The 24,626-nt window shown below is 39.1% G+C and overlaps 1 protein-coding gene across 6 annotated transcripts in view; it reads right to left on the bottom strand.

Annotated features, from left to right (window-relative positions):
• LOC114658913 (complement factor H-like) overlaps window positions 1-24,626 on the bottom strand; it is a 249,862-nt gene that overhangs the window by 192,508 nt on the left and 32,728 nt on the right. For all 6 annotated transcript variants that reach the window (XM_051933306.1, XM_051933310.1, XM_051933311.1 and 3 more), the window contains exons 4-6: window positions 9,876-9,952; window positions 5,355-5,549; window positions 2,213-2,383 (exon numbers count right to left, since the gene is read on the bottom strand). In XM_051933306.1, coding sequence (XP_051789266.1) covers window positions 2,213-2,383; window positions 5,355-5,549; window positions 9,876-9,952 — 443 coding nt within the window. The remainder of the gene's footprint in view (window positions 1-2,212; window positions 2,384-5,354; window positions 5,550-9,875; window positions 9,953-24,626) is intronic.

Genomic DNA, 24,626 nt, shown 5'->3' with positions numbered 1-24,626 from the left:
ACAGCAGATAACTAAATCAGTAATGTAATCTGCCAATAAAATGAACCAACAATTGAAGTTAATCTGGGCTGATTGTGTTTGTATGTCAAAGTTTCTTGTATGGTGCTTTCTTACAGTTTAGCCAATAACTACGTAAGAGAGTGTGTGTGTTTGTACAATTTACAAATGCATTCTCAATAGCACTCTGAGTACTTAATATGTTGACTAACGTTAGCAGCCTTTAACAACATGTGGAGGTCCTGAGGTCTATATGGCAATAATAAATAATCCACAATCATGTGTCATCTGGGTATTTTAACAACAAAAAATATCTTTTAAAAACATGGTATCAAAACTGTTACACAGTGTTACTCCATTACTCCAGTAAGCTGCTAACTTTAGTGGTAACTGATGTAGTGTTAGCAAGCTTACTGGAAGTTGGACAAATTTCGATTTCTAAACACAAATGCAAGTACAGCACAAGCTGCTTCTTCATGCTTTCGTTTTTTTCCTTTTCAGTGCTCCTGATTGATGTTGATTTAATGTCATCTCTCTGCTTGCTTATGGAAAATGATCACAACAGGGGATTGTCAATGATGTTAGTTTGACGATTCACAAAATAGCAATAACCTCAACAGAGTTGAGCAGCTGACCCCCAGAGCTCTGCTTCGTTGAGGTAGTTATCGCTTTGCATGTTACATGATATGCCCGGTAATACTATGGTTTAATTTAGGGTAGTGTGAGGAGTTATCTGATTCAAGTCAAGTAAAACACGTGACAAAAACATGCAATCCAATTGGCTGTCCAGTGGAGCAATTGGCTGGAGTCCAGTCCACCCTACACCGGCCCTCTGATTACAGGCCCCACACACAGTGCATGATCTGAGTATTGGAAGGGACAGTTCTGCTTCTTGTATGTGAAATGTTCTTTGGTAACACTTTAGGTGTCCATTTTAAGTAACTATTAACAATATGCTTGTTATAAAAAGTATTATAAGCCTAAATTTGAACATGTTATAAAAGAAAGAACAATACAGTAACACATATGAAGTCTTCTTACTTTAGTTAATACACTATTTATATTGTTAAGTAGCTACTTTATAATAGATACAAAATTTATTTACATGAACCATTTTCTGTCTTATATTTGCCTCAAGTCTGTCTCAATTCAAGAGTAGGGCTCATCAAGTTCATTCCAGGATGGCTGCATGTTTTTGATTTTATCCAATTTGTTAATTCTTTGCTCATAATGGAACAGGCCAATTTTATAGCTTGTTAGTGCTTTCATTCTTCCATGTCATTTGAACATTGTCGATTTTTCTTTACAGAGAATGTCATCCCAATAACTTGTGGACCATCTTAGTACTTCGAAGTTCTTTGCTGTCTTTCTCTTCCATTTCCCCAAATATTTTATGAATACAGATATTTCAAGAAGGACCAAGTTAGAAAGTGAGGTACTGGTTCCTTTGTTATTTGTATTTCATTGTTAACAGGCAGCTGGTTAATAAATCGAAAAGCAAATGAAATCTAAAATAATAATGAGTTTAGAATCTTAACAAGCAAGCTAATTAAAATTATATGGAAAACCAGCAGTAAAAAAATGACTTCTAATTAATAAATTAGGTTGGACCATAAACCTGCAACCACTCGAGCCCTCCAGGAATGAACTTATCTGCTTTCTCACTTATTTCAGGTCCGTTGCAATGCTAACAAACCTTTTAGCTTTACAAAGTATAAAAAAATGAAAAATTGAAGTATCTTTACATGGATCCCCGAAAGATCACATTCTGAGAATGTCCTTATTCGGCAAACTTGTTCCTTGTTTTCTATTTGTTGTGTAAACAGTGGTGGCTTCAGACTTTATGCCATTCATAATAATAACTTAGCTATTCATTCAATTGATGACCATAAAAAGGCTTCAAATTTATTTTTTAAGTTTGGATAAGAGATTAGCAGGTTGATATTGCAACATGTGCTGAGTAACGTTATGGAAAAAGAGTACTGACTGTCCATTTTTGGTGACCCACTCACACTTTCTTATGTTTTTACAGTTTGCTGTGTCATTGTAGTTTAACTGGAAGGGCAAAGACCGGATGAAATACTTTTCTTTCAGAATCTTGTAATATTTCATTAGATTAAAAACCTAGTTTATGGAATGCTTTGTATTAATATTTGTTAAACATAATTAAAATATAAACAGTATCTATTAAATCCAACAAAATAGACATATTTACGTTCACAGACTGGCGTAGGAGTCCATCCCCATTTTGTACAGATTGACAAAGTAGATGTTGCAGCTTTGAACTTCTGGCGACAGGTGTACGACAGAGACTCTTGAAATTTATATATTGCTTTATCAGGTTGGACATTTCCATCTGGTATATCTGGTTTATCACAGATGATCTCTGAGAAGAAAATGTAAAAAATACTAATAAGAACATCATAAATCAAAATGCTGTCATTAAACATTGCATACTTTCTTAATTTATTTGTTTATTTAAAAAGAAGCACCATTTAAAAGGTAGTGAAACATCAGCTATTTTAATAAAAATAAAAATGTAATATGCCTGGATTTCAGGAATAGATAATAAGTTAAAAAAATGCAATAATTAAAAAAATCATTTGACATTGCCTATAGTGTCGACAGGAACTGATTCACTAGGTTATATAAATTTATATTTCTTAAACTTAGTATATTATATTTCTGCTCCTACCTACTAGAAGATGCTCTCTTACTTATTAATATTTTTTACATTTACATTTATATATATTTGCTTAGAGGGTGTTTTTATCCAAAGCGACTTACAAAAGAGGTCGACATAATTAAGTAAACATCAGTCTGGGGACTGTTTGGGAACTTGTGTTACAGGACATGGTGTTAAAATTGACCATCACAAGTGAAGAACTCAAAAAAAAATACAAGCTACTCATGCATTACAAAAAACGAACAGCTAGTATCAGTTACCAAAATTCATCAAATTAAAGAATCTTCAAATGCTTCATAAACACATTGATTGACTCGGAATTTTGAATAGAGGTGGGCAGCTCGTTCCACCAGCCAGGAACTACAGATTGAGATTTGATGACACGCTGAGGTGCTGTCACAGGACACCATTTAACAGCAGACCTAAGTGGTCAGCGAAGAAGCATAGCACCAAAAATGACTCCATATATATTGGTGCTGACCCACTGACTACTCTCTAGGCAAGCATCAAGGATTGGAACTTAATATGTGCCACTGAAAGGAGCCAATGTAGTGTAGTGTAGTGATCTGAAGAGAAGAGTGACATGTGCCCGCCTCGGTTTGTTGAACATCATATGTGCTGCTGCTGCATTTTGAATCATCTGCAGTGGCTTGGTGACACATGCCGGTACTCCTGCCAGTAGAGAGTTGCAGTAGGTCAGATGTGACAAGACCAAACCCTGGACAGGGAGTTGTGCTGCATATTCTATTAGATACAGTCTGATCTTTCAGATATTATATAGTGAGAATCTGCAAGACCGAGAGACTGAAGCAATACGGTCTCAAAAGGACAGCTAGTCATTGATCATCAAGGTTGAGTACCAACCAAGTTGAACAGAAATGGGATGCTTAATAGATAGGTGAACTGGAATAACAAGACGTTCCATCATTATCAAGTTGGGCAGAGATGGTGTTCCTTCACCCAGGTTGCAATGTCAGTGAGACATGCATAGATTCTAGCTGATACCGTGTGATCCTCCGGAGAGAATGACAGGTACAGCTATTTGTCATCATTAAAGCACTGATAAGAAAAAACATGGGTCAGGTGTTTTAGAAAATTAAATGTTTCTTTCAGTCTTTGTGAAGGCATGAACAAGCAATGCAGTATGTAGTACAAACCATAATTAATAAGCTATATTGTTTGTATGTTTTAATTTTTAGCTTTGAAGCTTCCCTCATGTGAGAAAGGCATGCATGCTTTAAATCTCTTTTGAGAGTGTTTTTATTTTGCCCTCAGCTTTTATTTATGCTAATTTCAAATCTGAATTTATTTGGGGATTCTCTGATGTAATGAAAGGTATGGAGAGAATACAAAGATTTTGTATAGCATCTTTTAGAGTTAACACATGTATCTTAATAAGGTCCTAAATTGTCCCTATTGTGTGCTTGGTGTGTGGGTGTGTATGTGCGCCCTGCCCGGGGATTTGTTCCTGCCTTGTGCCCTGTACTGGCTCCAGCAGACCCCTGTGACCCTGTGTTAGGATATAGCGGGTTGGGAAATGACTGACTGAGTGAAATTCTCACTTAGAGGATCTCTTCAAAACTTTTTTAAAACCTGGCAGAACCTATTTAATAACATTTTAGAATAAGCATTTATATTTGGAGAAAAGACTCTTTTCTCTCTTTACTACTCTCAGCAGTTATGCTCTAGCTGTTGGCCTTTCTTTCTTTTTCATGGGTGGGGTTGGATTTGAATTTACAGTAGTTGTGTTAAGTTTGTGTTGATTGTATGGAATTTTATATGCTTTTAATAAATTCAATAAAAGATCCAAAAAAATATTTAACAGTAATTTATCATTGAAGGATTTACATTTTCTTGAAACTCCATATTTTCCTATATTAGTTTAGATTGTATCACACATGTAATAATAATAATAATAATAATAATTAATAATTCATTACATTTACACATGTATATTTGGTAGACAACTTGAAGGCTTATCTAACGGTAATTCCATCCTGAGTCAAGGGCTGGCGCTGTTGCCCTATGCTTCTCTTCCTCCTTTCTCTCCTACAGATTATATGACCGGCAAACACAGTGACATCACTTCCAGGTCGTTATTTCCTGGCCCCACCCCTTCCGGTCTGGCTTCTTCTTAAGGGGTGCTGCCACCATTTTGAGTCAGCCACTCACTTGGGTCCAATCTGAAAGGGTCGCTTCATGAATTTGCTATTTTTTTTATTTTTGCCATCCAGTTATATGGGGTTCGCCTTCCAGGTGTATCTTGTCTTAATACAACATCTTTATTGATGATTTTTGCTATTTTCTATACAGAACCTTATTTAAATTATTTTATACCATATTTTTAAATAACTTAATAATAAGAAAGTAACAATTATTAAAAAAAAATAATAGTATATATTGCAACATTATTTTTTCTACATTTAACAAGTTTATATTTCATTTAGTCAAATGGTCATGTCTTTGGATATGACTGCCTGAACTCATCAAGTACAATTATCTAGCATTGTCTACAGCCTTCCTGTATATAGTCAAAACATTTGAAATCAATATCTTTAATAGGTTATGAATTATTGTTGACACTGGAAATGCCACACCCTCTAATTTACTTGTAATATGATGTGTGTGAAATAAATTAGCCATTAATAAATAAAAATAAAACAAGTCTAACCTTTACAAGTAGGGAATGGGTTGCTCCATGTTCCTTCAGCTGTACAATATATTTCTCTTTGGCCATTAAGCTTGAGATTTGCATTTTTGCAATCAAACTGCAGCACATTTCCAAAAGGGACTGGATGATCATCTTCATATGTCCCACTTGTGATTATTACGTTTTCTGCTATTGGTTCATGTGGGCACATTACAACTGAAAAAATACAGAAAAACGTTTTAGCCATTTAAATAATTAAGAAAATTACATGACATAGAAAAAAAAATCAAATGGCCTAGGAAACATTTCTCTTTGTAGACTTAATATCTCATGGGTATATACATTAATAAAGATATAAGAAGTTTGACAAACAAAAGTAGTATATTCATTGGTTACGTAATAACTAATCTACATCAATAAAGATACATTTAGAATATCATTAGTCTTTAAAGTATATCCCATAGCTTGTTTATATATTCCAGATTCATGCGTTTCTTTGAGTGAGGAAGTGATTTCTGCATGGTGTTGAATGCCGTTCCCCTTAGTTTCCATCACTGTCCCCAATGACAGATTCACTGTTTCACTGAAAAAAGTCTGCAGGATCAACTTTATCAATTAATTTAGAAATTACAAAGATCTGGATTAGACCCCTACAGAATCTTTTTGTGTTGAAGACTAAAGAGGTTTGATTGTCTTAGTCTGTTAAAACAGAACATCCCAGCAAACATGCACACAGTGGGCCCCAGTGACCATGGGCAGTGTGGCCTTTGGAAAAAACAATTAAATGCCACACTTGCTCAGTGTTAGGGCTGCTACAATCGGGGTCATTAGTAAAGTTCCATTAGTGGATCAAAATGGCTAGTGAAACAAGTTCAGTAAGTCAACTCATTGTCCCAGTGATGGTTTGGTAAAGCCGGCCATTGTAATCACTAGCCCAGAGTTTCCCACTTTTTAATGTTGTTGCAGAGTATGTAACGCAGTGAATTAGTACTTTCAGTGGGTTTTAGATTTTGGTTGTAGTAGAAAAAAAAAAAAACAAGTAGGACTAGTACCAATAAATGCAAGGGAATTTTTTCTGTAAGAGTAAATTGCCAATTAGTATTGCATTTTTTATTCCTTTGCTCATTAATTAATAAATTATAAATCTTCATAATTACACCACATAATTTAATTGATAAGAAAACAACAATAAAAATAAAAAAGTTTCAGGGAATATACCAGTAACAAGTAAGGGGTGTTGCAGTAATAGCTAAATTGACCCTATGCTGTGTGTATGTGTGTGCATGTGTTCACCCTGTGATGGGCTGGTGCCCTGAGCCCCCTGTTTGCTGGGGTAGGGTCCAAGTGCCCAACAACTATACTCTGGATAAACAGATATAGAAAATGGATGGATGCACTAATAAGGTATGGACTTTTTCAGGTTCATGGACAACCTGTCTGTTTGCCAACACTGGGCCAGGGTTTTAGGTACAGTGTTGCCCCAATTTTCAAATCCCAAATGGGCCATTGTTGGTTACCCATGCAGGGCCAATAAGTTTGCCCACACTGGACCTACACTGCCAATGTCAACTTATTTGCTGGAATGCCCTTTTATACCAGCGGGTAGTTGCTTATAATACTGTACACTACACAAATTCTAGAGTTGTAATGTCTTTTTTTGTAGTGTGCTAATCAGAACACAATGTTCTCTCAGTATAATGGCAGCTACATTAATGCATTATACTCAATGCATTGATGATACTAGCATTGGATGGATGACAGACATTGAGGAGGCAGCAAGAATTCAAAATGACCTCGACAAGTTTCAGAACTGGGTGAACACCTGGAAAATTCAACTTAATGTTGAAAAGTGCAAAGTACTAAACATAAGCACAAGGAACATCAATTATAAATACAAGATGAGAGACGCTGTCATACAGGAAGCAACCCTGAAAAAGATTTAGGGGTTTGTGTTGACATATTTTCATCGACTTATCAATGTACACAAGTAATTAAAAAGGTGAATAAAATGTAAGGTTATATCATAAAAACTGTTGAATTTAAGTCAAGGGGCTGTCACAGGTGGCCAGGATGATTACCTGGCCGGGACGCCAGAAAGGACCGGAAGGTGGTGGGAATAGCTTCTGGGCCATGACGGCACAACCACCATGGAGCAGGAGAGGACCACGGGAAAGGAGGAAGACCTGTTGGACTTGTTGGGACCCATGGCCACTGTCTGGGGGCGCTATAAACCTCGTGGGACCCGAATGTTTTTACTTCTGCCACACTCGGCAAGATGGCGGAGGAATCTGCCAGGAAAGTCCGGAGTGTTTCCGGGGCAAAGGGCAACACTTCTGCCACACCAGGAAGTGAGAATTAAGCCTGCTTAGTCTCAGGCAGAACAGTCTGTGTGGGGAGCTAATCCATGTGTTTTAAATCCGCAAAGGCACTGATAAAGTAAATCCAGCAACATTCTTTCAGCTTAAGGGAGAAATCTCAAACTCAAGGACATCAGTGGAAATTAAGGGGAAGTGCATTTAAGACTGAAGCCCTTCTTTATGCAAAGAGTTGTTGGTCTCTGGAACAAACTAACGAGACATGGAGTTGAAGCACAAACTTTGACAACCTAGAAGAAAAATCTGGATGAGATATTGGGACAGCACAGCTATCAGCTAAACAAACGGGCTTGATGGACTGAATGGTCTCCTGTCGTTTGTCAAATTTTTTATGTTCTCACTATTGTAGCTTCATTATATATACAGTACTTGTTAATTTCCCCTTGGGGATTAATAAAGTATCTATCGATATACAGTTTTACCAAAATAACCCGTACCCGTACCCGTAAATATACCCACAGTTTTGTGCAAATGTTTTTCGGGTTGTCTGTACAGCTTCCCCTATGCACATGTAGAAATATGGAGCATCTGTGGTCACAGTGGTAATTAGTTTCTCTTGTTGTTTTCTAAGAGTAAACATGGATGCTGCACTCTCCATTTGCTTTTTATTGGTTGAAGGTGAACCAGGGGCTCAAATCCTCATCAGTTTGCTTCCCAGAATCAGGGAACAGACTTCCTCAATGTTGTCGCTGGCAGTGGATGTAGATGGACAATCCCGCTCCTTCTTCTTTTTGATCTTCTTTTAACTTCTCCATATTGTGCAGAAAGTTGTCAATGGATTTTAGCACCTGGTAAACTTTCAGACCATAAAAAACAAATCACTGCTGGCTGAACTTCTTTGGTGCAATTACAGTGTGGCAAGGCCATGTTTACACCTGGAAAACAACAAGACAGTGTTCATAACCCATTAAGAAAGCTAACAGAATGTCAGGTCATATACAGTAGCATGGTGTGTAGAGCACAAGTCCAAGGAGGTTACGCTCTAGCTTTATAACACACTGGTCAGTCCTCATCTGGAGTACTGTGTGGCTACAAAAAGAAAACGAAGAAGAAAGAAGAAAAAAAGTCCAGAGGACTGCGACCTGCCTGATTCCAGGACTATAGGGGATCAGTTAATGAGGAAAGATTAAAAGAGCCGAGTCTTTTCAACTTAAGCAAACGCAGATTAAGAGGTGACATGACTGAAGTGTTTAAAATTATGAAGGGAATTAGTCCAGTGGATCAAGGCTGTTACTTAAAATTGAGTTCATCAAGACCACGGAGACAAAGTTGGAAACACATTTTCAGGTTCCTTTTACATGCGTGTTTTGTGGTTAAATGTATTCACAAGTTTTCTGTTAATTTCATCCCACTATTGGGGTCAGTGTTTTATCCTCTGATTGGTGGTCCCTTCCAGCATTGGCTGCTACAACTCTGTGATGTCTCACTGGCCTCGCAAAGCATCATGGGGCACTAGGAAAAAAAGTGTATCTCAGCTGGGTGTACAGTAAAGTTCCAGGAAAATATTCAGAGAAAAACATCACCAATGAATTCATCAAATTTGATGTGAAAACTCTTTGGTGAGATTCACCAATCAACACTAGTCCTTAGCATCTATTAGTTTGAACCGCTAAAATGCATTATTAGAAGTGCCTAATTTATATATAAATCTGAGAACACTATGTGCCATCTCTTGTAATGAGAAATTAAGTGCATTATGTAAAAAATGGCAAGTGACATTTTGACTTTTAATTGTTATGCACCCTTCCTTGAGTTTAACTGATTAGGAAGATACAAAGGACGATTACTTGTGAAAATAATTTATATAAAATCCCAGATGAGTCTGTCAACATTAACTAATCCCAAGGACAAACATTTCAACATCTTCAGATTTAACTCAGCAACAGTACATTTTCAGTTGCTCATTTCACATAGGAAAGAGGAAAAAATGAAGTTTACTTAAATCAAAACACTTCACAAGACAAAAGTAATATACTATACAAGACATTTAATTCTTAATATTTTATTTATTCAACGGTAAAGAATATTACAGTATATATACAGTATATATATATATATATATATATATATATACAGTATGTGTGTGTGTTTTTCTACATTTAGTTCCTCATTGTCAATTGACAAAATATGCACCAGTGTAAAATACCAAAATGTTAACATATGTTACCTTCGCAATGAGGAACATCATTACTCCACCCATCAGCTAGGCACTGACGGAAATTAAGCTGGCTTGCCATCTGGTATCTTACAGGAGAAGAGAGAAAACAAAAACAGAACTTTCTGAACAATATTTATTTAGGTTACAGATCCTTGAATAAATAAACCCTATGGCATTTGTCTTTGTCTCCAACAATATCTATCACCTTTGTTGCCTTATCATGATAGTTTGTTCATCATAATGACATGAACTTAATGATCGTTATATTACTCTAAAGAAGATCAGCATAACAGATTTCTTAAAAACATTTCTCACTATATTTAGCTTAAGTCATAAGAATATAAGAATAATTATATATTTTTTTCATATTTTTTTCTTTGCCCACTGCTAAAATATTGGTGTCAATATACCCTCTAATGAGCATAAATATTAAAGTGTTAAAAAGAAAGTAATAATGTGATAAAATAAGCAAAACCATATGTAACACAAATAATAAAGGTACTTTGAAATATACAAAATGCAGTTAAACTGCCAGAGAACTTTCTTTAAGAACATGAAGATTTTTATTTTAAGTCTCAAAATTAAAAAAAATATATCAGAATAATATATCAACAATTCAGGTACATACATCCTGAAAGAAATAGGGTCTTTTATTGTACAGACTAACCCTAGTTCAAAAATGCACTAACCCTGCATCTGAAACAGCAAGTTGACAATAAGTAGCTGCTTTTTTTAAATATATGTAATATATTATATATATATATATATATATATATATATATATATATATATATATATATAGAATGGTTGAAATAGTTTACTGTAACGCTTGTGGTTGGCCAGCAAGTCTGCTAACATCCGCCACAGTGCCCTCAACTCTTTGCATTATTTGACAGTAAACTATTTGAACCATTCTATGATCTGCTTCTCACAACTGAGGGCACTGTGGCGGATGTTAGCAGATTGCTGGCCAACCACAAGCGTTACCTGGTAGGTAACCACCCAAATAATCAGATTGTGACACAGACTACGAATGCCGTGAATGTAATTACCCCGATCTACATACTGTCAAATAAACAAACCACACGCCGTGGCGCAACTTTAGGGGCATCGCCTCTGGCAATGGTTCGATTCCCGAGAGGGAGTGCATTAGAGTGTGTACGCCTGATGAGCCCAGAATTAGGGCGAAACACGTGTCGCGTACTCTTTGCATTATTTGACAGTAAATACAATCCCATACAATCAGATTGTGATTCAGACTACGAATGCCGTGAATATATATATATATACTGTATATATATATATATATATATATATATATATATATATATATATATATATATATATATATATATATATATATATACAGTATATATATATAGTGACCACTAGGGGGTGCACCAACTCCTCAACCCCGACACAACAGACACCAGGCACAAGTCAAGCAACACATGTGTTTATCTGAAGTTTGGGAAACTCTTCCCAACAGTTTTCCACCAATGCACAGCACACTAATAATCACCAAGAAATCGCAGCACTTCTTCCCTCTATCCTCCACTCCTCCTCAGGCAAGTGTCATCCTCTGGCTCCCTGAGGAGCAGTGAGGTGGCACCTTTTATAGATCACCCAGAAATGCTCCAGGTGCCCTGTGATCTTCTTCTGGCAACACTTCCAGGTGTGGCAGGTTAGGTGCATTGGAGTCCTGCCATGAAGAGCTCTGCTGTTCTTCATGCGTCCCCTGGCGGTGATGACCATGGGACCCAACAGGGCTAAGATTCCAAGCTCCAAACTGGTGGCACTGTCCTAAGCCAAGGAGACTACCCTCTGCCATTCTGTGGGAGGTAATGCCCCATGCAAGCTCTCTCTCTCTCTCAGTCCTTCATTTTAAGAAGGTGTACTGGCTGGTTAAAAGCACCAGCTGTCTGTTACAATATATTATATATATATATTATATAGTCACACACGTGCGCATGGGAGGCAGCTAAAGGGCTTGAGTAGGGACAGTTCCGAGACATACCAGGATGTGGCAGAGTGCACTGACTCTTTTTCTCCCTTGCCTGCAGACCACGGGAGATTCCACCTGGCCCTCTTGACATCACTTCCGGAACCGAGCAATTGGAAGGAGACCTTGCTGGCTCCAGCCCCTGTGATGTCATGTCCTGGCTTGCACCAATGGCAGACCTACATGAGCCCAACCCCTTTGACTTCACTTCCTGTCTTCCCCTTTAAAAGCCTCCACCTTTTCCCTATTCCCTCAGTTCTATTTGGACTCGGTTTTGTGCACATTAGTGCTGTATTATTTTGAAAGTAACTTTGCAGCCAGGAAACCAAATTATACGGGTGGCTGCCCCAAACCTTTATATGACTCTGTCTCGAGTTTGTGACAATATATATATATAGGCTGTTTAACATGTTAAAAATATTGTCACGTCCAGGACTGGCAATGAGGCAAACGCCTCAGGCAGTGCTTTGGTCAGGGTGGCATTTTCATGTTTTATTTCTTTATTTATTTACTTTTTACATTACGAAACAATAATAGGGGGCGGCATGGTGGCACAGTGGTAGCACTGCTGACTCGCAGCAAGGAGGCCTGGGTTCGCTTCCCGGGTCCTCCCAGCATGGAGTTTGCATGTTCTCCCTGTGTCTGTGTGGGTTTCCTCTGGGTGCTCTGGTTTCCTCCCACAGTCCAAAGACATGCAGGTTAGGTGCATTGGCGATCCTAAATTGTCCCTGGTGTGTGCTTGGTGTTTGGGTGTGTGTGCCCTGCGGTGGGCTGGCGCCCTGCCCAGGGTTTGTTTCCTGCCTTGCACCCTGTGCTGGCTGGGATTGGCTCCAGCAGACCCCCATGACCCTGTAGTTAGGATATAGCGGGTTGGTTAATGGATGGATGGGAACAATAATACTGTAATGATCAGGCTAGAGATGCAGAGGGCCATGTCACTGGACTGCTATTGAGCACTGTGCTTTCAGAAGGTGCAGTGTGTTATGCAAATGAAACTTCTGAGCGAGAGGAGGAAGTCCCAGGAAAAGGGGTAGAAGGAGCACAAGAGATGGGTTTGACTGTGGAAGGTGCTGGAATGGAAGCACTTTTGCTCAGCGTTGGTGATGGAGCAAATTAGTCACACTGGGTAGGCATGAGTGCAGACAAGAAGGAGCATTGAGGTGTGTGCAGACAGCACATAGTGAACAAGCAAGTAGAAGGGAGCAAGAGTGAAAGAGCGACGTGCTTCTGGGCCGTAACACTGAACAAGAAGACAGTTTACAGGGGTTAGATGAGTCTAAATACAATTAAAGTTAAGGTGTCTCCCACAGCTAGAACAGTGGGAGTGCAGTTGGAAGGCAATTAATAACAGCAGCAATTCAAAATCCAGAAACATGCGTTGCTGTTGTTCCTCCCTGAATGATTGTGGGTGTTACAATAGAAATAAGTTAAGTGTGTAACTAAAGAATTACATACACATCCAGTACCATATTTATATACTACCTTTAAAAATTTTATGAAATAAAATTTTCATTTAAAGGTTTACCATTTCATATTACCCAGTTGAGAATGATATGCCAAATGTCAATATGTAGCACTGGTGCTCATTTTCTTGATTTATACATACTGAAATAGTGTGGAAAAAAGGGGGTGAGGAGGGGGATTTATGGCTGTCCTGGTGCAATGCTAGAGAAAAGTTGTGTGGGTAAAAATTATGCTCTCTTTTGTTTTATTTCATGTTTCTGTAAGAAGAAGATAAGAATCAATGTCTTATCAGATAAGTGCTAAAAAAGTTATCTTTGAGAGGTACTAAAACAAAAATAAGTCTCTAGTACCTCCATGTTTAACTTGCCAGTCTGCCATGCGGCTTACAGTGCTGACTGCCCTACTATAATGACAAAATTTACGAAATAGAAGTGTGATGATTATCCCTACCCATGATTCAAGTTTGCAGTATCTTTGCTAATTTATGCAAAGAACACAACAGAACCACCCAAGTAATGCGTAGTGTCAGTTTTTAAGCAAGATAGCAACTATGGAGATCTTTTTTGGCGTGCCAGGAGTAAAGGTGTAGGTACAGCAGTGTTTTTCAACCAGTTTTCTATGGTGGCATATTTTTGTAACCCAAAAAAATCCCAAGACACACCATGATTCTACCAACTACAAAGGCATTAAAGCTCTTAGACGTGAAACTGTCAGAAGGGGCAGGATAGGGGCTGCAAAAAGAGCAGCTCAGAGATTGCCATTTGCAGTCACAGCCCTTAGTGAGCACTTTGGATGCATTTTCCAGCTGTTTCATCCCTTTGCCTATTCATATAGGCCATCCTCTTTCTGCTTCACTCCACCGACCCAGGGTTAGAGGCAACTTGTATACCCACTGTCCCTCAGCTCTGCAAGAGTCACTGGCAAACACGTGTCCAGGCATGAGGACACCTGACGCATCTCCTGGCTGCTAAAGTGCCCTCTAAGTGTTGTGTCTGGAAAACAGAAATCACAGAGCTGCTTTTATGTCTGCTTCACATGTAGCCCCTTCCTTCTCAGACAGGTCTCGACCACCTGAAGAGCATGTCTCTCTTACAGTAGGTCAGGATCCAGGGGCACTACACTGTTATTTCCATGGTGCACCAGCTGAAAAACACTTATGTGGACTATAATTATCAAGTTGTTGATGTTGATGAGCAATTGAGGAAAGTATTTATGGAGTTTTAACACAAATTTTAATGTATCCCCATTTAAGAGAAGCTTATTCTTTCAATTAAATCAGTCTTCAGCAGTGCATTCAAAGATAACAGTCTTTTTGATTGTTTTTTACTTTGACGCGTCTGTGTCTCATATGCTTTGCCAATCTGAGAATTATTACATTGGCTTTGTTTTCTTTTTGACTTCTATTCAAATTTCAAATTCAGGTTGTACTTGCTCAAGTAGTGTTTTGTTAAAAGTTATAACTTTGCCATTCATTTTTAAAATTCCTTGTGTTAATTCTACATTAAATATGTGATTAAGTGTGTATTTACTTAATGATTTGGGTATTAATTTTATAATTACATGTTTTAATGTTAGATCCGATTAATCATGATTAATTACACGCACTTAGACAATTAATTAGCTATTTTTTTTAATCGATTCCCAGCACAAAATATATCTCCAAAGTGAAATTTTCTTTTCACATGGTCTTCGGGGGCCATAGCACAGAGTCAGCCATTGTACGGCACCCCTGGAGCAGTTTTCATGTCCAGACCTTGCTAAAGGGTCCAACATCTTTATATTGTGTTATTCAAAATGGTAATAATGTATAAGCAGAAAGGTTTTTCTACCACCCAGGTCTGGTTGTTTCAGAGGTTTTTACTTTGCAATCATATTGTTGAATGTGAATGGAAGTGAGACTACACTTAATTTTATTCATACATTTGTTCGATGGTAAGGTGACACGAGAAGATCAAGGAGTCTCGATTTAAATTCTGACCCAGTCATTTTGTGCAGTTTGAACTTAATGTGTGCCACAGGTTAACTTGCAAATCTAAAACCGCCTTCTTAGCAGTGTCTGCTCACAAGTTGTGAGAGGCACAAACTTAACATCACTAAACACCTTGGGAGTCATCTGTAATAGTTGGACTATCCTTAAAGTTTTTTTTTTATTGCTTATTTGTGAGCTACTGAGGAACAATGTTTACTTTTGTTCTTTTAATGTATATTTGCATTGATGTTTTAGCTTCATTTAAACAAATTCAATGTGATAGCTAGGGTAAAAAAAGTTTTCTTTTTCATTATTATTATTATTATTATTTCAAACTCAGGGGTAGTGTTTTGTCTCTTTTACCATTTACCTTAAGTGCCCTCAAAGTCGATAATCTGACTAATCATTCCTCTATTATCAAGATAGTGATAGCAAACATGTCTAGGGAGAAGAAAGCCAACAATCAAGAGGAATATTTAGTAAGTTGGAGTAATAACAAGTTAAGTTGCCCTTGAAGTAAAAAAAAAAAAAAAAAAAGGAAATTATATTTGAGGCAAACATCTGGTACTGGGAGGGTAGTTAGAATTAGTATCTAAATGTAAATATGCAAGTTATTTGCATTATAATCTACACTGAAATATTGTTACAAACAGTTCTTCCTCTTTTCCCACTTCTATAAGGGGTCAGTTCTAAGTGCATTAGGCATCTGTTTCTTCTCAGACTGTTCAAAGTGAATAGGGACCCGCATGCTGACCTTTTATCACAGTGTGATCCAGACTGTGGTCATTTTCAGCTCCATTGCCGATTCAGTGGCTGGACAGATCAATATTTAACAAATTGGAAAATATATGCGCGATGTAACTCTCTGATGTGTTCAGGGACTTAGTTAAGTGATTAGAAAGTTGTTGTATTTTATTTAGTTATTTGATCACAGAGTCATTTAACACATTTTTGTTTATTGAATACTTTTGTAATAATAAAATATGCTAATAAATAACAGTGATAAAAGAATGTAATTACATACATTACTGTTTTTAACAGTACTGTAATGACAATAGCAAGAGAAGACAAAGGTATGCATACACACGGTGAGAGACCACAGTGGATGTTCCGGTTTGAACCCTCAAACTGCCAGGCATATGTACTGTTTAACATCAGAACAGGCAGGGGTGGCACAGGGTTCGTGTCCTGGGTTCTCCCTGTGGGGAGTTTGCATATTTTCCCCGTATCTGCATGGGGTTTCTCCTGGTGCTCCAGTTTTCTCCCACAATCCAAAGACCTGTGGGTTAAGTGGATTGGCAATCCTAAATTGGCCCTAGTGTGTGGTTTGGGGTGTTTGTGTGTTCGCCCTAGGATAGACTGGTGCCCTGTCCAGGGTTTATTCCTGCCTTCCACGCTATGATAGATGGGATAGGCTCCAGCATCCCCACAACCATGTTCAGAACTAAGAGGGTTAGAAAATGACTTACTGACTGATCAGAACAAGCACCTTGCTTAATTCTAGAGCACTTGTTCACACTTGCCAGCTGTAAGGGTCAAAGAGAATACCCCACAGAACAACAATGCTGCTAAATACATCATACCACACCTCGAATTGACCCCTTTGCATCTGGCCACCTTTTTTGAGTTCCTTTTGGCACATGTGACTCATCAGGGCTTCTGACTCCTGCCTCATCTTCCACTCCACCACATGTGGTAACTTGGCTACTTTAATCCAGCTTCACAGGCTGCTCCTGGTCTCACCTTCTGCAGCTGGAATCAATTGACCACTTGATCCTTGTGAAGCCCTTATTTAAATAACCCATGCTGTGGGATGTCCTGCCTGGGACAAGCCTCTCTAGAAAGCTGTAAAACAAACAGGTTGCTTCTAGAGAGTCTGTTATCGGTCAGGTAGGCCCATGTCATTCTCCACGGGTACTTGGCTCCACACAACTGACAAATGCTTCTGTCTGCTATAAAACTTTACAATAATATGTACCATAGACTCACGCAAAGTCGCGGTTAAGAATTCGCGGACTCAGTCATTCACGGATTTTTACTTAGAACCTAACTATTAATTGTTAGCGGAAAGCGCAAATATCCTCTGCAATTTATGTCTTTTTTCGTGGCAATACTGTGCTCTAGGGAGAACAGGAAGAAACCGCTGAGGGAAATGTGGTTTGGGATGGTGAAAGTAGCCAATCCGAGAGCGTTATTCATTTCTACTTCCTGCTGATTGATTGCTGCCCTGTGATACGACTCCAGCTGAGTGTCCTCATGTTTTCCATTTTGTTATTGTATTCATTTTATTATTCTTAAACGCACAAGATGTCGCCGAATCGCCCTGCACCTTCTAAGGCTTCTGGCACTGAGCCTAAGCGCAGGAAGAAGTTTAAAACACTCCAGGAGAAGGTTGAACTACTTGCTCAGGGAACTAAAAAGTTATGCTGCAGTAGTGCGCCACTATGGCATTAATGAAAGCACCGCACGCTACATAAAGAAGAATGAAGCAGCGACCTGGAGTACTGTATCTGTAAGTTTCTGTGATAGTGCCAAATAATTAATGACTGTAAGGAATAAAAACATTGTCAGGATGGAATCTGCCTTGGCATTGTGGATCACCGACTGCAGGAAGAAGAACATCCCCTTGCACGGTAACATCATCCGTGAGAAAGCACGGAAATTGTACCAGCAGTTCGCTACAGGAGACAGTGTAGCAACTTCCCATCACAATGTACCTGAAACCTATGAAGAAAAGCCAGCACGAAACCCCACCAGAAGAAGACCCGTCCAAAGATACGACTCCTCCTGAAGCGCCTGAAGAAGAGGCGCCACCTGAGGAGTTTTAAAGTCTCTGCATCGTACTGCACAGCTACTTCATCATCATCATCAATATCATTCATCATTGGTGAGTACCCGTACATTTTACTGTATTTTAATTAAATGAAATTATTATGTATTTACTCTACTTATAACAAAGAAAACGACCGTACATAATAAAGAAAACGCGCTTGCATGAATCACAGTACGTATAGCGGTAACATCGGTATTTTACATTCTAGCACTGCGGGAGACACTACTGTACAGTAGATGGGTTTACCTTTACATTCTGTTTTCAGGTAATGTATTAAGGTAATTTTTTAGGTAATGTATTAATGTGTTAAGTTGAGTTTGCAACGAAATTAAAGTGCTTTAGGGGGCATACTGTATTTAGGGTTTAAACTATAAAAATAGGCATTTAAAAGGCATTTTTTAACCACATCCAAAACAGGCGGTTTTTCACAATTCGTGGGTGCTCTAGGAACGTAACCCCCACGAATTTTGGGGGTGTACTGTACTTAAAAAGATAGTCCAGATAGACTTGTGGTGGCTCAATAGCACTGACAGACAACAAATTGCAATTCAAGTGATATAAAAATGGCATAGATTTATGTGCTGTTGTTGGTTGTAGATGGTCTGGGAATAACTGAACAGTTATTCTTTGCATTATGTTTGTAATTAATTTAGACCAAATAGCAGATATCTGTTTTTACTTTGACATTAATGCAGGGGTCTCAAACTACTGGACCTACAGCCATTTCCAGCCCCCTGTCCCCTTCCCACCAGCCTGTATATGACGTCAACAAAATAATGCAATTTGGCCCATGAATGGTAATTTTATTTAACTATTTTCGCCTACTTCCTTCTTTTACTTGTCTAAGTCCTAACTAGTTTACAAATAATAATCTTAAATTAAAAAATTATTTCAAATTAACGTATATCTTTCAGTTCTGTCATTGGTGCAACTGTGCAGTTTTTGAGAATTCACTTGCTTGTTTGCCAATAAAAAATAAGATATCTCTTTCCAAACCAAAAAGGAAGGTGGATGCTGAACAAAGACAATTTCAAGAAAGATGGCCGCTACAGTATTTTTTTGGTGGAATTCAGTGGAAATACCACCTGTCTTGTATGCAAAGAAAAATTCGCTCTTTTGAATGAATATAATCTCAAACGTCATACCTCGACAGAGAAAACAGTATGATAAGTATCAGGGAGAAGAGTGGGAAAAACTAGCTTTGCAGCTTCACAAAGGCCTGAAATTATCTTTTTCGCAAATCAAAGAAGGATGCTGATGGTGTGGTGGAAGCAAGTTATGTGGTGTGGTGAGCGGCTGGGGGCGGTACGCCTCCTCCGGACCACGAGAGGGAAGCCGCCCTGGTTGGTATGGTGACCACGGAAACAGAGCATGGAAGCTCAACCCTATAGGGGCCCGTTGTCACCGCCAGGGGGCGCCCAGATGCCTGAAGAGCCCTAGCCGTCAGCACTTCCGCCACACCTGGAGGTGCTGGCGGAAGTTCATCGGGAGGCACCTGGAGCACGTCCGGGTGAACATAAAAGGGGCCGCCTCCCTCCATTCGAAAGCTGGAGTCGGGTGGAAGAGGGCGAAGCCTGGAGGAGAGGAGTGCAGGTGCTCAGAAGGAGAGGCATTGGAGAAAGAGGCCTGGACCGAGGGCGATTGGTGCGGGAGCACTGGGTTGTGCATGGAATTCTGTATTGTAAATAGTGTAAATAAAGTGTGTGTGGTAACGATGTCTGTCTGTCTGTGTCCGGGCTGTTTCCCACAGTGCTAAGTGAGTTAATCACTACGGCAGGAAAGCCAGTCACCGAAGGGAAGTTTCTTAAGGACTGTATGTTAAAAGTTGCTGAAATATTGTGTCCAGAAAAGACAGGCTCATTCAAAAATATCTACTGTTCAGCAAACACTGTGGCAGAGCAAATAGCCATTTATCAAATGACATTTATGATCAGTTACGTGAGAAAGCTAAAGTTTTTAATGCATACTCCGTGGCGCTTAACGAAAGCACTGACAAAACCGTCACTGCTCAACTAGCGATTTTCATTTTGGGTGTTAATTCCCACTTTGATGCGACTGAAAAATTACTAAGTTTATGTCCGATGCATGGCTGTACCACACACTGTGTGACGCAACTGAGCATACTAGTTTGCCATGGAACAAACTGGTAGGCATCACCACAGATGGACTCCCATCCATGACAAGCAAACAAAATGGGCTGGTAGTGTTGGTTCAGAAAAAATTAGAAAAGGAAAAAGCTGATCCAGCAGTAGTTTTACACTGCATTATTCTTCATCAAGCACTGTGCAGCAAATGCTTAAATTTTGAACATATCAAGTTCAGAGAGGCACAAGGAAAAGCAGACTTGACTGGACAGTTTCTGAAAGAATTACCTCCATCCTTTCCAGTGCTGTCCAAAGTGTTCAGTCAGGTAATGTGCCTTTTTGGAAGCACATGTCTGTGTGCCTTTATCCACTATGAACTTTAATAAATCCAAGTACAGGTGTAGGTTTACTGATGCTAATCTTGAAGCTGTACTTCCACTGTAAACTCCATTGGGGCAAAGGGGCCTAGACTGTGTGAGCAGAAACGCTGTCAGGTTTCTGGATAGAAATAGAACATAAGTTCAATTGTATTCAGGTATTGCATATGTTAGGTTAATCCAAAGCTTTGTTAATTTATTTAAGTTAATTTAATGAAAAATGAATTGTACATTTAAAAGTAATGTATTTAGAGTACAGTTTGCTTTTTGAAAAAAATATGTTAGTAATGGAAATAAAAATAGATTTAAAGAATACAGTATTACTTTCTCTTGTTGTACTTGAACATTCAAGTGTCCCCTGTAGGACATACAATACCAGCAGTGGCCCGAAGCCAATTTGAGTTTGAGACCCCTGTATTAAAGAGTCCTTTTCTGTTAATCAGTATCAAAAAAGTCAAAATAAATCCACTATGATTCAATGTTGTATGTCACACACTCAAAAACTGAGAAAATATGTGGCCACAATAATTTTTTATTCTAATAACTCATCTATGCGATTATATGAGAAACAATCGGATCATGTTTCTGGAGTGGACCATGAAGATGGAGCAGTAATCGGTTGGAATGTTTCATGCTGAAGCAGTTCCATCGGAGTTGTGTTAAGGGGGCAGACTTCTGCTCGCCCCTCAGACGCTACTTTTACAATGGACTGAAATCTGTATGATGTCATTGTGGCTGAACTTTACCTGTATTCTACATGTTAGTATGCGATAAACTAGAAGAGTTTAACTTTTAACTACGGGTTAAGTTATACTCCAATGTGAATCTCAGAATGATACTGTAGTTATGATGATGAGTATTGGTATGGAAACGCAAAGTTGAAAACTCACAAAATGATTTCAGCAAGCAATTCAATCACAAATACCTCCGTTTTGCGTCAGATAAACAACTGTTATGTGAATAACACTCCCCAGGCAAGATTGCAACTTTTAAAATATCTGCTCGGCTCCTCAACACTTGGTACTCTTGTTTAACTGATATTTTGTTAACTGTATTAAGTGTCAACAAGCTGTTAAATGACTGAGATGTTTGTAGTGAGTGATTACTGATGTATTAGTTTATACATGTATGAAACTAAAATGGTTAGTTTATGAAAGGATATAACATGATGGAGTAGTATTGAGGTTTTTTGATTAATAATTAACACTGTGTCACAGGAGGCTGGGGGACAGACCCAGCCAGGACGCCTGGAAGGACCGGAAGGTGGCGTATATGTCCTCATGGCCACAAGGGGGCAACCGCCCTGCATCTGGAGAGGACCACGGGAGAGGAGCAAGGAGGCTCAAGCCCGTTGGGGCCCGTGGCCACCGCCAGGGGGCGCCCCGAGCCTCATGGAGACCGGGAAACATTCACTTCCGCCACACCCGGGTAGATGGAGGAAGATGATTCCATGGACACCCTGAGTGCTTTCGGGTGCAAGAGCAGCACTTCCGCCACACCAGGAAGTGCTGCCGGAAGAACATCATCGAGCACCTGGAGCATGTCTGGGTGAACATAAATGGGGCCGCCTTCCTAAAGTCGGGGAGCGAGAGTCGGGAGTAGGAGCAGGATGAAGCTCCCATGGAGAGAGGAAAGGCGGCCCACGGACAGTGTGAGAAAAAGGCCCATATTAGGGGTGATTGGTGCTGGGAGCACTGTGTGCTGTGCGGGACTGTGTTAAAATAAACGTGTGCTTTTTATAAAGATGTGGTCTCAGTCTGGTGTTGTCCGGGCGTGTCTCACAACTGTTATTGCATACCTTTAGGAATGTTGTTTGAAAAAGAATTCTAAAATTCAAGAAACTATTTGTGCCTCTGCATATAATCTTATCCAGGGCAAATGTTCTGGCCCAGAGTTTTGTCAGGCAGCTAAACATGGCTTGCTTTAAGTACAGTATTCCCGTAAACTTATATTACCCTAGCATCAAGGGATTACTTATGTACAGTACGTGGGAGTATGGATGTGACCCTGTCTACTGTGACTCTTGGTGAAATGAGGAGTTATTGAGGACACACCTGTGAATGTGAATATAGAACAAAAAATGTAATTTTGATGGACATTTATACTGTTAAATCAAAAAGGGGGAAAAACACTGGGACTGAAATGGTGAAATATATATGCAGAGTTACGACTTTATTGAATGTTAATAATGAATCTCAACTTGGACGATGGACTGAAAGCTTTGTGATTTCAATGCTGCTTAACTTGATTTGTATTCCACAGAAAATAGACTTCAGGGTCTAAGACCCGGATGTACAACATCATTGAAGGTCAGCGGAGTTCAGTTCCAGACTTACCTGTTTAACGTAGCTCATCCTCTGGTGGAGGCAAAGCTTGCATACACTTCAGGATTTGCTGCTTTTTCATTTCTGTTGCTGTGGCCCACTCATGGGGATGTAACATATATAACAATAAAATGTGAAAACTTCTAAAGTAGGGAAAACCTTTTATAAGAATTACAGAATTAAGAATTAAGAATTAGTCTGGGTGTAGTTGGCATGATCTCACCATCTCTGTGTCACCTACATCACAAATATATACATTATAGGTTAATTGGTTAATTTACTGACTCCAGATTCCCTGCTTGAGTGAATATGCTGTAGCTGTGGGCATGGGCATACCCCATATTAATGGCAAGCTCCTACCTTGCACCCAGTTCTGCCAGGAAGTTCAGAAAATTGATTAATAAATGCTGTTTGAATAATGGAATACTAGCCAACCCGCGGCGTAACATACTCCGCATAATTATGTATTGATGGGTGAACACTTGCTGAACGACACAGTTGTCCAAATGGGGTGGGTTTGTGGATACCACTGTGAGTGAATGAAAAGATGGACCTCTGGAGAGAGCAACATACAATTGTCCGTGACTGAAAGCGGGATCGTCTGTGATGATGGAGGCCACGCTGGTGAAAGTTACTTCGTCGGTAGGGATAAGTTTCAGCACTTGTTCATTAAGGTGTAGCGAGTCTTCGTTGTTGACGCTTAATATAGCTTGCGTAGTGAGTTGTTCCAGAGTCACAGTTGAGAAACACTTTTTTAATGTCTTTTAAGCACAGGGAAAAAAAATTAACATGTGAAACATCCGTAATGTAATAAGCCACCAAGAAAAGTAACATTGCAACAATGCACACTGCTATCCGATCGCTGTAAACAGAAGTGAAAACAAAATCGAGGCCAGTGCATTCTTTAACTGCCTTGTAGCGCAATGGTAGTGCTGCTGTTTTGCAGTAAGGAGACTGTGGAAGATTTTGGGTTCACTTCCCGGTTTCTCCCTGTGTGGATAGTGCTTTGAATACTGAAAACAACGGTATATCAATGTAATGAAGTATTATTATTCTTATGCGTCCAGCGCTCTCTCTCTCCCGCGCCTGTATGCGTGTGTGTGTCACTCGCTCTCTCTCACTCACTGCACGTGTTCCTGCAGGCATACCAGTAAGTGAATGAAAAGATGGAACTCTGGAGAGAGCAACATACAACTGTCCGTGACTGAAAACTGGTTTTGGCAGATACATGCACATCTTTTTGAAAGTTTGGCCCTGTGCCTTATCAATTGTCATCGCAAAGGCAAATCTAACAGGAAATTGTCTTCGTGTTAAAGTAAAAGGCAAATTATCCGCGACAAACTGATTTACACGCTGCATACCAATCCGCGGCATGGTATACGCCGCATAATCACGCCACTTTTTTAATGTTTTTTAAGCAGAGGGAAAAAAATGAACATTTGCAAAATCCGTAACGCCGCTTTCAGCAAGTAGAATGCACACGCGTTTAATTTGTCAGCCACTTTTTGCCAGCCGTCTTTTCTGGTTTGGGCTGTTTTTGCAGTGTTACCGCTTGTGCATATTAAATCTTGAAATCCTTCGAGTAACTAATTAACTAACTAACACCCACCCAGCTTGTGAGAAAAAAATGTGCCCGTTCTTTCATCATTTTGTTGCAGCCTATCAAAGACTTGCTGATTATGTTTTCTAGACTCAATATACAGTGGA

Source organism: Erpetoichthys calabaricus, chromosome 10 (genome assembly GCF_900747795.2).
Source record: "Erpetoichthys calabaricus chromosome 10, fErpCal1.3, whole genome shotgun sequence".
NCBI classification, from domain to species: domain Eukaryota; kingdom Metazoa; phylum Chordata; class Cladistia; order Polypteriformes; family Polypteridae; genus Erpetoichthys; species Erpetoichthys calabaricus.
This window is presented reverse-complemented; position numbering and strand designations above follow the sequence as displayed.